The 12,978-nt window shown below is 41.9% G+C and overlaps 1 protein-coding gene across 2 annotated transcripts in view; it reads left to right on the top strand.

The window, feature by feature from the left end:
- The window catches only part of LOC109891609 (calcium/calmodulin-dependent protein kinase type 1-like), a 44,864-nt gene extending 33,960 nt beyond the window's left edge, over positions 1 to 10,904 (top strand). For both annotated transcript variants that reach the window (XM_031825443.1, XM_031825444.1), the window contains 7 exons: positions 521 to 647; positions 1,245 to 1,320; positions 2,108 to 2,220; positions 2,494 to 2,572; positions 3,146 to 3,233; positions 6,485 to 6,656; positions 6,880 to 10,904. In XM_031825443.1, the coding sequence (XP_031681303.1) occupies positions 521 to 647; positions 1,245 to 1,320; positions 2,108 to 2,220; positions 2,494 to 2,572; positions 3,146 to 3,233; positions 6,485 to 6,656; positions 6,880 to 6,986 (762 nt within the window). In that variant the 3' untranslated portion in view covers positions 6,987 to 10,904. The remainder of the gene's footprint in view (positions 1 to 520; positions 648 to 1,244; positions 1,321 to 2,107; positions 2,221 to 2,493; positions 2,573 to 3,145; positions 3,234 to 6,484; positions 6,657 to 6,879) is intronic.
- Positions 10,905 to 12,978: the final 2,074 nt, after the last annotated feature.

Here is a 12,978-nt window from a genome sequence, read left to right on the forward strand (position 1 = left end):
CTTACTCCTTGGAGAGTCAGTATGTTAGAACTTGTACACTACTCTTGTGCAATGGTAATGGATCCTGTAGAAATAGATACAGAGATGCATTAGATGCTGTCCATTAGATTAGTACTCAAACAAAATAACCACTCCCGTTACGCATTGTCTTGCATTGCCACACATCCATGTCTCGTGTTCACCAATGTGAGAAATCTGGAAATCGAGGTTAATTTACATCCCAGGCTGTATGGAGGTACCAATGTGCTGCCTCAACAGCTTGTCTTGCCAATTCCTTCTTACCAGAATCGTTAAGGTTTCTGTGAGAAAAGCTTCAAGTAAACCAAGTTATATTAATTTTTACCCTCCTCTCTTTCTCCCATCCTTTCTCTTTCTCCCCTACTCTTTTTCTGCCTCCTTCCTTCTTTTTTGCTCTCACTTTTCCCCTTCTCTCTCTTTCCCTCTATCTTTTTCTTTCACTTTTTTTCTCTCTTTTCATCTCTCTCTCTCTCTCTCTCTCTCTCTCCCTGCCTCTCGGTAGCCAGAGAATCTGTTGTATTACAGTATGGACGAAGACTCTAAGATAATGATCAGTGACTTTGGCCTGTCTAAGATCGAGGACACTGGCAGTGTCATGTCTACAGCCTGTGGGACCCCAGGATATGTGGGTAAGGTGTGTGTGTGTCCGTGGGTGTGTGTGGGGGATCTCTCTTACTACCCCCTCACTCTCTCCCTGATCCACTTACTACCTCCTCTGAAGCATGCTATTATATTGGAGTGCTATTGTGTCATCTGTTAGTGCTTGAAAAGCACACACTCTCTCAATTAAATTCAAAGAGGAAACATATGTTAACATTGCCAAAGCAGGTGAAATCTCTTTTTCTCACTTTCTCCCTCTCTCTCTCTTTCTCTATCTCCCTTTCTTTCTCGCTCTCCCTCTCTCCCTTTCTCTCTCCCTCTCTCTCTGTTTGATGTTGCCCACTAGATCTCTGATTGAGAGGGTAAAACAAGAACTTCAATGGGCTCTGTCTCAGTCACTCTCTCTCCCTCTGTCTCAGTCACTCTCTCTCCCTCTGTCTCAGTCACTTTCTCCATCTCTGTCGCCATCTCTGTCTTTCGCCCGCTCCCACTCTGTCTCTTTCAGTGTCCCTCCCTCCCCCTTTGTCTTTCTCAGTGATCCAGTCCCTCTTTCCAAATCTGTCTTTCTCATTCGCCCTCTTTCACTCTCTCCTTCTTCTGACTTCACTGTTTCATGTTATTGGCAGCTCCTGAGGTGTTGGCTCAGAAACCGTACAGCAAAGCAGTAGACTGCTGGTCCATCGGAGTCATCTCTTATATTCTGTAAGTCATCTGTTTAGTACTCTAACACAAATACAGTCTCTCATACTCTGTATACTGGTGCCTGTGCATTTAAAAATCTGTTATATTCATGGGTTGCACCTCAGTCACTCGGTCGCGTCGTTGCCATTGCTATGAACGTTCTACATAGCGCCGTAACCATAATGATGACTGACTGATGATTGATGCCCAGTCATTCTGAGCGGTACAATGGCTTAGAAATACGAAGGCAGTGCTAAAGAAGGCAAATCATTTGTAGGAAACAACTTTGCCTTCAATATGATATGATGCCATCAAATTTACTTAAAGGGCAATGTTGCCATTATCTAGTAAAGTTTGTCAAAAATAGCTAGCAATGCTAATGTTAGCTAGCTAATATCGGTGCTGTCCCCTCAAACTAGCTAGCTAAATACTGCATCTAAAGTCAATCTGGTGACTTCACAATGATGACAAAAGATTGTCCAACTAATTATTTGCCTCCTTTTAAAATGACATTGTGTTTTCCAAACCACTGTAATGCACTTTTAATTCAATATTAATTAGCGCCAATTGACATTGCGTTGAGCGGCTCATTCCAAATGTTCGAAAATTATAAAATGGTTCTGTGCATGACCTTCACACCTCCACATTTATGTCTGAGAAAGTACGGTCCACCTGTGGCTGGGACTCTTGGCACTTAATAGCACTATAGGGATATTATATCCTAACCAAATGTATATTGGACATTTTATTATCTGGGTTCAATGTATAGAGCAATAACTGTTACCTCATGTCATATGAACTCTTTCAGGTTATGCGGATACCCTCCGTTTTACGACGAGAACGATGCTAAGCTTTTTGAGCAGATACTGAAGGCAGAGTATGAGTTTGACTCTCCGTACTGGGATGACATCTCCGATTCAGGTAGCTTATACCCCCTTTTTCCTTCGTTTAAACAAAATAAAATAATGATATGGACAAACAGAAACAAGACAAAGAGGATCACATACACAAAACAAACGGAATCAAATTCAAATAGCATGAATCGTTTTCAATTATCTGTAATTGTTTCAAAGACATAGATTACATTTGACTGTGAATTAATACCATATCTACTTTGTGTGGAATTGTAAATCATTAGTTATGCTGTATTATGTCTGTTCTGTAATGATTTGAAACTGTTTTTATTCATTCCAGCTAAGGACTTTATCTGTCACCTGATGGAAAAAGACTTTATGAAGAGATATACCACTGAAAAAGCACTCCAACACCCCTGGTAATACAAGATTTCCTTACCCCTAACTCTAGCTACATGTCCACGTCCCGGTTCAACCCTAACCATAGCCTCAACCCTAACCCTAAACCTAGCCTTAACCACAAACCTAAGCCTAGCTTCATCTCCACATCCCGATACAACCTTAGCACCTTTTTTTCTGAGAGTGTAGGGTTATCTAGAACCTAAAAGGATTCTTCGGTTGTCCCGATGGGAGAGACCTTTAAAGAACCCTTTTTGGTTCCAGGTAGAACCCTTTCCACAGAGGGTTTTTCATGGAACCCCAAAGGTTTCTACTTGGAACCCAAAAGGGGTCTACCTAGAACCTAAAGTGATTATCCTACGGGGACAGCCAAATAACTCTTTTGGAACCCTCAACCACAACTCTTACCCTAACCATTGCTTCATGTCCACATCCTGGTTCCCCACGCCCTTCAATGCATTCTTGCATAACATTCAGGCTGGTTAAACCAGGCTAGAACGCCTACGTCCCATAACTCAAACTTTAAACTTCTGACGGCTTGCCCCCTCCTTGCTCTCTTTCTCTCTCTAAACTCTCTCTTTTCCTGTTTGCAGGATCTGTGGAGACACAGCTCTTGATAAGAACATCCATGAATCTGTCAGTGCTCAGATCAAGAAGAACTTTGCTAAAAGTAAATGGAAGGTCAGTGGCTCAATATTACTGCTTTGATAACTCAAATTGTATTTCTACTTTTGTTCTTCTTCTTTCTGACTATCTGTCTCATGTACACTACATTACCAAAGGTATGTGGACACCTGCTTGTCAAACATCTCATTCAAAAATCATGGGCATTAATATCAGTCGGTCCCCCCTTTTCTGCTATAACAGCCTCCACTCGTTTGGGGTGGCTTTCTACTAGATGTTGGAACATTTCTGTGGGGACTTGCTTCTATTCAGCCACAACAGCATTAGTGAGGTGGGTCACTGATGTTGAGTGATTAGGCCTGGCTTGCAGTTGGCCTTCCCAAAACTTGACACAAAGTTGGAAGAATGTCATTGTATGCTGTACCGTTAAGATTTCCCTTCACTAGAACTAAAGAGCCTAGCCCGAAACATGAAAAGCAGCCCCAGACCATTATTCCTCCTCCACCAAACCTTACAGATATCACCTTTATTTAACCAGGTAGGCCAGTTGAGAACAAGTTGTCATTTACAACTGCGACCTGGCCAAGATAAAGCAAAGCAGTGCGACAAAAAACACCAACACAGAGTTACACATGGAATAAAAAAATGTACAGTCAATAACACAATAGAACATCTGTATACTGTGTGTGCAAATCAAGTAAGGAGGTAAGGCAATAAATAGGCCGTAGTGGCGAAGTAAATACAATTTAGCAAATAGTACTGGAGTGATAGATCTGCAGATGAGGATGTGCAAGTAGAAATACTGGTGTGCAAAAGAGCAGAAAAAAAACAAATATGGGGATGAGGTAGGTAGTTGGTTGGATGGGCTATTTACAGATGGGCTGTGTACAGCTTCAGCGATCGGTAAGCTGCTCTGACAGTCTATGATTGAAGTTAGTGAGGGAGATATAAGTCTCCAACTTCAGTAATTTTTGCAATTCATTCCAGTCATTGGCAGCAGAGAACTGGAAGGAAAGGCGGCCAGAGGAGGAGTTGGCTTTGGGGATGACCAGTGATACGGGTGGGTGTTAAGGCGGAGCTTTACCTAGCAAAGACTTATAGATGACCTGGGGCCAGTGGGTTTGGCAACGAATATGTAGCGAGGACCAGCCAACGAGAGCATACAGGTCGCAATGGTGGGTAGTATATGGGGCGTTGGTGACAAAACGGATGGCACTGTGATAGACTGCATCCATCCAGGGTATGTTTGGCAGCATGAGTGAAGGATGCTTTGTTGAGAAATAGGAAGCCGATTCAAGATTTAATTTTGGATTGGAGATGCTTAATATGAGTCTGGAAGGAGAGTTTACAGTCTAGCAAGACAACTAGGTATTTATAGTTGTCTACATATTCTAAGTCAGAACCGTCCAGAGTAGTGATGCTAGACCGGTGCGGGCAGCGATCGGTTGAAGAGCATGGATTTTGTCTTACTAGCGTTTAAGAGCAGTTGGAGGCCACGGAACGAGTGTTGTATGGCATTGAAGCTCGAGAGATGGATCAAATAATCACCCGCAGCAAGAGCGACATCATTGATATATACAGAGAAAAGAGTCGGCCTGATAATTGAACCCTGTGACACCCCCATAAAGACTGCCAGAGGTCCGGACAACCGGCCCTCCGATTTGACACACTGAACTCTATCAGAGAAGTAGTTTGTGAACCAGGCGAGGCAGTCATTAGAGAAACCAAGGCTGTTGAGTCTGCCGATAAGAATACGGTGATTGACGTAGTCGAAAGCCTTGGCCAGGTCGATGAAGACGGCTGCACAGTACTGTTTTTTTTAAATCGTTGGTGGTTATGATATCGTTTAGGACCTTGAGTGTGGCTGAGGTGCACCCGTGACCAGCTCGGAAACCGGATTGCATAGCAGAGAATGTACGGTGGGATTCGAGATGGTCGGTGATCTGTTTGTTCACTTGGCTCTCGAAGACTTTAGAAAGGCAGGGCAGGATGGATATAGGTCTGTAACAGTTTGGGTCTAGAGTGATTCCCCATTTGAAGAGGGGGATGACCATGGCCACTTTCCAATCTTTAGGAATCTCAGACGATACGAAAGAAAGGTTGAACAGACTAGCAATAGGGGTTGCGACGATGGCGGCAGGTAATTTTAGGAAGAGAGGTTCCAGATTGCTGGATTTGGGTGAAGGAGACGCGGGGGGGGGCTTGGGCTTGTTGCTGCGGGGAGTGCAGAGCTGTTGGCCAGGGTTGGGGTAGCCAGGTGGAAAGTGTGGCCAGCCGTATAGAAATGCTTATTGAAATTCTCGATTGTCATGGATTTATCTGTGGTGCCAGTGTTTCCTAGCCTCAGTGCAGTGGGCAGCTGAGAGGATGTGCTCTTATTCTCCATGGACTTAACAGTGTCGCAAAACGTTTTGGAATTAGTGCTTTGAAAAAGCTAGCCTTTGCTTTCCTAACTGACTGTGCAAATTGGTTCTTGACTTCCCTGAAAAGTTGCATATCGCGGGGACTATTCGAAGCTAGTGCAGATAGTGTTCTCCTGGCATTCGCCAAACCCAGATTCGTCTGTCGGACTGCCAGATGGTGAAGCGGGATCCCTCACTCCAGAGAATGCATTTCTACTGCTCCAGAGTCTCATGGCAGTGAGCTTTACATCACTCCAGTCGACGCTTGGCATTGCGCATGGTGATCTTAGGCTTGTGTGCAGCTGCTCGGCCATGGAAACCCATTTCATGAAGCTCCCGACAAACAGTTATTGTTCTGAACTCTGTAGTGAGTGTTGCAACCGAGGACAGACAATTTTTACGCACTTTTTTTACGCACCCGTTCTGTGAGCTTCTGTGGCCTACCACTTCGCGGCTGAGCCGTTGTTGCTTCTAGACATTTCCACTTCACAATAACAGTTTACTGGGGCAGCTCTAGCAGGGCAGAAATTTTACGAACTGTTGGAAAGGTTGTATCCTATGACTGTGCCACGTTGAAAGTCACTAAGCTCTTCAATAAGGCTATTCTACTGGCAATGTTTGTTTATGGAGATTGCTTAGCTGTGTGCATCAACTTAATACACCTGTCAGCAACGGGTTTGGCTAAAATAGCCAAATCCACTAATTTGAAGTGGTGTCCACATACTTTTGTATATATAGTGTATATGGTAAATCACTGTGCTTTTATCACCTTCCCCTCTCTCTCTCTTTCTATCACCCCCTTTCTCCTCCCTATCTCTCAACCCCCTCCCCCTGTCTCTCGCTTCCCCGTCATTCTCTCCCTCTCCCCATCCCCCCTCTATCCCTCCTATCACTATCCCTACACAGCAAGCATTCAATGCCACAGCAGTGGTGAGACACATGCGGAGGCTGCAGCTGGGTACTAGTCTAGAGAGCCCCAGCCAGATCACCCCCACAAGCCCCTGTCATGCCCACGCACTCCTGCTGCGGGAAGAGGACAAGGAGGAGGAGGGACCGGGGATAGAGGAGGAGGAGAGCTGTAAGTGAGACAAACACTGAGCTTGTCCCCCACTCAGCCAGCCATATCTCTCTCTCTCTCTCTCTCTCTCTCACACTTTCTGAGCACGTAGCCTACAATACTGTTGAGCCTCTGAGCACGTACAGTGGTGTGTACAGTACTCTAGTGATACTCTAGTAGTACAACACTCTAGTACAGCACTGTGGAGTACCGTCCCTGTCATCTCCTCTCCCCTCCTCTCCAGTGCCATACTGTGAGGATGAGCAGCAGCGCGGTAGTGCAGAGGGCAGGTCCTACCGGGACAGTCTGACGAGTTGCACCTACTGCTGCAGGCCAGCCAGTCACGTCTGAGTGGCCACAGACCCCTCCCCTTTGTCGACATGGGGATACGTATGTTTCCAGGGAGCCACCCAGAACCCGCCCTGTCCGCCTAGTCTGGCCATGAATGCAGAGTGATGTTATGACAGGCTGTGTCCAGTAGTGTAGGGTGGTGATGAGTCAGCCAGCAGCCATGTCCAGAGCCACCTTCTAGCTCCAGATGCTTGCCCAGAATAAACCATCTACAGTTCCTTTTAGAGGGGAGTTTTGGATGCAGGTATTACTTTGTTAAATTCAATGTCCACAAACACTGATGTTTGTGTAGAGTATGCGGTAACACTTTACTTGACACCCAGCATCATAACACATTATGACACAGTCATAACCATGTCATAATATGTCATACCAACTGACATAACTTGTTATAACCTGTCATAATATGGTCATAACACTGTCATAACACATATATTTAAACCTGTTGTGACATACATGGCATTATTTTATGGCTCTACATAAGAGTGTCAAAACCCACATTTATTCAAATGTGTTTTTCACTGCCAAGAAGTTTCCTTTAGTTTTAAAGTCCTTTGTTGTTGTTATGAATTCTTTACAGACATTTTTTTCATCATATTTTAAACATCTTGCAGACACTGTCATGAAGCTTTATGACTATCCTGTGTCACTTTACTTGGACTAAGACAATTCACTTTATGACACTGTCAAGAAGCATTATGACCATCATAATCATATAAGCCAGAAAGGCCTATCACGTACATTCCCTTATGTCAGTAATCAGTCACAAAGAGGGTGCCTTGTCCTGCTCCTGAAATCTGCTCCTGCACTTATCCCAGTCATCAGCAACCTAGCATTGACGTAGGAACATGTCTGACATCAATTTGTGCTCAATTACTGTACAATGATCATTTAATATGGTCAGTTTCATAAAATGGTATATAACAAACATATTATTGAGAAGTAGGTTAAGGTGTAACGGAATGTCTTGCCTTGTGTGGTAGGTTTTGTGGGTTTTGACATTTTTATGTAGGTGTCATAACCAGTAAAAAATGATGCAATATTTGTCACAACAGGTCTAAATATGTGTCATGACAATGTTTTGACCATATTATGACAGGTTATGACAAGTTATGTCAGCTGTTATGACATACTACCCACCAGCATCACTACTCTGGATGGTTCTGACCTAGAATATGTGGACAACTACAAATACCTAGGTGTCTGGCTAGACTGTAAACAATCCTTTCAGACTCACATTAAACATCTCCAATTCAAAATTAAATCTAGAATCGACTTCCTATTTCGCAACAAAGCCTCCTTCACTCATTCTGCCAAACATACCCTCGTAAAACTGACTATCCTACCGATCCTCGACCTGTATGCGCTCATTGTCTGGCCCTCGCTCCATATCTGTCGCCAAACCCACTGGCTCCAAGCCAAGTCATTGCTAGGTAAAGCCCTGCCTTATTTCAGCTCACTGGTCACCATAGCAGAACCCATCCGCAGCATGTGCTCCAGCAGGTATATTTCACTGGTCAACCCCAAAGCCAATTCCTCCTTCGGCCGCCTTTCCTTCCAGTTCTCTGCTGCCAATGACTGGAACGAACTGCAAAAATCACTGAAGCTGGAGACTCATATCTCCCTCACCAGCTGTCAGAGCAGCTCACAGATCACTGCACCTGTACATAGCCCATCTGTCAATAGCCCATCCAACTACCTCATCACCATACTGTTACTTATTTCATTTATTTTGCTCCTTTGCACCCCAGTATCTCTACTACACTCATCTTCTGCACATCTATCACCCCAGTGTTTAATTTGCGATACTGTAATAATTTCACCACTATGTTCTACTTATTGCCTCACCCCCCCTTATCCTACCTCATTTGCACACACTGTATATAGACTTTCTCTATTGTATTATTGACTGTATGTTTGTTTATTCCATGTGTAACTCTGTGTTGTTGTTTGTGTCGCACTGCTTTGCTTTATCTTGGCCAGGTCGCAGTTGTAAATGAGAACTTGTTCTCAACTAGCCTACCTGGTTAAATAAAGGTGACATAAAAATGTTTTTTATTTTTTATTAATGACATGGTTATGACAAAAATCAACAGATCAGTGCTGACTTGACCAAAATGACTATTAGGTCAACTAATTCTGATCCTATACTAGTTTACTTATTAGGTTACACGTCCTTAATTAAAATAACAGAGATGTATGGGGTTAAAATGCCCCTATGCAAATGGAAAGTAGAAGTCATAGGAGGTGGGTCTGGACACACATGAAGGTGACGTATTATTGGAGATGTTGTGACATACAGACAAGGGTTTCCTTTCCCAACATTGTTCTCATTTTATGGCATATCATTTTGCACCTCCCTATATTCATGGTGTCATATCCCACTGTTAGTCCATACTTCATACTATTAGAGCTGTTTCAGACCAGACCAAACAGTGCATATGGTGTTAGGAGAGGGCAAACATTTGGTGCATTTCCATGGTAGCCACACCACTTAACATGAGAGTTGAGGTACCACAGGGTTTGATGTTGAGACCATTTCAGTTAGAAATAGTTTGCAATTATCTTCCACGTGCTAGGGAATCAAATCAGTTGTATGCATGACATTTCTATCTGCAAAGGTCCCTCAATGTTATGCCCATTTAAACAATATTTCACTCTTGTCCTCCGGGGTGGTGGGAGGAATCTCAGTGTGTGTTCTCTGGCTTCTCTGTACTTTGCACCTGTCTCTCTTAGAAGAAGTATCGGTCTACCTATCTGCGTGACCTGGTTATCTGTTTACACAGTTGATGATCAACATAGAAATATACAAAAACATGCATATGATTATTATTATTACTACTCTGTTGTCCTGATGAACATTTATTTCTGTAATTCTGAAAACTATATAATGTGACCTGAGAAGAACATACATACGTGTAGCACGGTCTGAACTGTAACATTACCTTAACCTCTGCATTGACCATATGATGGTCATATCTCTACCCAGTGACACACTGACACCATTTCCCTGGTAACCATGTTGATTTAGTTTAGATTACAACTCTAGCATGTACAATAAGTTGTTGTGGGAGTCTGTTTATTTGTCGTTTTGTAGTCTTTCTCAACCTACCAAGTATAAACAGTCCCTGACCCCTCCCTTGTCCCAGTTATGTTTGTAACATACAACATGTTGAGTGACCAAGACAAACATGAGTTCAAATACTATTTTAAATATTTGAGTTGTCTTAGGAGTGGAAAGATAAAGCCAGTTCTCTAACTGTGATGAAAAGACAGAATGCAGTCTGATAGAAAATCTCAAGGTACAGTGTTACCTGCTATGATTACAGTTTAAACACATAAATAAGGCTGAAAATGGGTAGGCCTATATTTATTTTATAAGATTTAGGGCTCTATTCAATCTGTATCGCTGAAGTTCAGCATTACAGCTTGCTTGAAATTTAAAGGCAATGTTCCCGCGTTAGCAGAGACTGCATTCATGGTAAACACTGCATATGTCACCTCAATTGGAAATTACCTTTATATTTACATTTTGCAATCTGTACCTCTTCAGCGATATGGATGGAATAGAGCCCTTACTCTGTTTGGTTCACACTGCGCTGCATTTTCTCTGCTGTTCGGATTAGATTATCCTTATTGTTAAGTTGAATCGGAGGTACTAGCTAAAGCCTTCTAGTTGAACTCTACCTTGTTTAGGCCAATGACCTGTGTTTGTTCCTTAGCAGCTTATAATTGCTCAAGAGCAATCATTCTAGCTTCACAAGACAGTGACTGACTGACTGCAGAATGGAAAATATGCAAACTCTGTGTGAATTACTTCATGTTATATGTTAGGTATAATTGCTGTTCATGACTTTGTTGATAACCTGATAACCTGTGTTCATTTGTTTGGTAAATACATTCTTCTGTTGAACCTTTCCTTGGTTTCTATTTGTTTTTAACAAACATATTTATTTGACTCATGACCAACACTTAAATGCACAAAGGAACGTGTATGAAAAAATAATACAAAAGTGTCTTTATTATAAGTGTATATATATATATATATATATATATATATATATATATATATATTGTATATCCTTTTTTGTAAAAGTTGTTTTGAGCCAATAATGTATGGATGCAATGCATCATGGCTTATTGATCAACATGTAAGGAAGGAGACAATGATTTGTACCTTCGATATATGATCGCAGGAAATGAAATACAACTTCCTTGTCTATGCATTGTGTGTTCTGTCATTTCTTTTATTTGGTCAGGGCCATGTTCATTAGGCACCAAACAGAAGAAAACAAACTCAAGCAGGGAGGGACTTTAAGAAAAACGATTTAAAATGTTCTGTTTCGAAACATCTCAAAATGTTTTGCTACAGTGTGCCCTACTGAATACGACTCAGTAGATGTCATTACAGTGAGTGTCATGGTATGTTATAATAATACCATTGCTTATACATGTAGCTTGTGATCTATTCTGCCATTTTGTGGGGGCAGTATATACCTGAGTGTGGCTGATAGAAGATGTATGGTACAACAGACATGATGCTGTCTGTTACGCTAAAAATATCAAAAATATAGATGCACAGTAATAATATTTTCAATGTCCGTTTTATTTATGACAAAGTAAAAATGTGTCCAAGGACACTAATGTGTCACCAAACAATGATTCACTAGTATCACAATATTTGTTTGGTAAATACATTCTTCTGTTGAACCTCTCCTTGGTTTTGTTCCCACTCGTGGGAATTGGTCAATATAGATAGGGCTAGGTATAAGCACAGGCATAACCATGGTAGTAATTCAAGATATTAGTTAAAAGTTGAAGACACAACTGTTCACCTGACACCAGACTGAATCCAAACATTACGCTGTTGATTTATGTGCATTTTAAATGTACTGTATCTGAAAATACTCTGGATACATTCAGTAATCTCGTCTCATTGATTGGACTCCAATTAGCTTTTGGAGACGTCATTAGCCTAGGGGTGCATATACTTTTTCCAACCTACACTGTGAATGTTTAAATGATGTATTCAATATATACAATATTTTGTGTGTAATTAGTTTATTAATCACACTATGTTTGTCTATTGTTGTGACTTAGATGAAGATCAGATCAAATGTCCAGGTAATTCCAAAGGGTTCACATACTTTTTCTTGCCACTGTATGTGAGAAATGGCGGTGGAAACGCCTCTATAAGCAAGTATTTATATAATAACCATCATATAAAAGTAAACTTGAAGTCACATGATGATATTGTGTGGTCTTCCCATTATGAAAGCATGCAGTTTATTAGGCTACAGATGGAATAAGTTATGAACTTTGCAGTGTGGGAAAGGTGCAAGGTGATGAGGTTGATGCTCCTTTCCAATAAATATTGAGGGTTGATGCTTGGCTGCCACTTGACAAATAAAACATAATCAGGCTCTTTTTGTCCATAATAATGTCATCATCTAGCATATTCCCACACTGTGTCTGGGAGCTGTTAACTAGAGTGCAAATGCCATGACCAGAGTGGGCACATTCACTATTAAACAGCAACATGTTTAGTGACAAAACCATCAGTAGAGTTGAAAATTAGATGGAGAGTTGAATTTTTTAGAGATACTTTTGTAACCCTTTCAAGTTTTATGCAAGTCATCAAGTTCCAGATCTGTTTGTGATGAATAGCCAGATCCGACTGTTGTTGTCATGCAAAACATGTTCATATGAGGTTGGCAAAACAACAGAAGGAGATCTGGGACCAGGCTAGGAGGGACTCAAACCCTAATAGGAACAAGTAAAGATGTTCTTCAATGGCCAAATTAACACGTTGAGGACATGTTCAGGTACCAATCTGCACCATGCACGCATCCGTCTTTCACCACTACCTCCCTCCACTGATCTCACCTTCAGTCTCTTGACCATCGATCTACTCATGATGATTAATGAATTGCTTGTTTTTTGTTGTTGCTCTACAGCGCTTTGAGATTTCTTGATGTAATGAATAGCGCGA

The sequence above is a fragment of the Oncorhynchus kisutch genome, linkage group LG5 (genome assembly GCF_002021735.2).
Source record: "Oncorhynchus kisutch isolate 150728-3 linkage group LG5, Okis_V2, whole genome shotgun sequence".
NCBI lineage: Eukaryota > Metazoa > Chordata > Actinopteri > Salmoniformes > Salmonidae > Oncorhynchus > Oncorhynchus kisutch.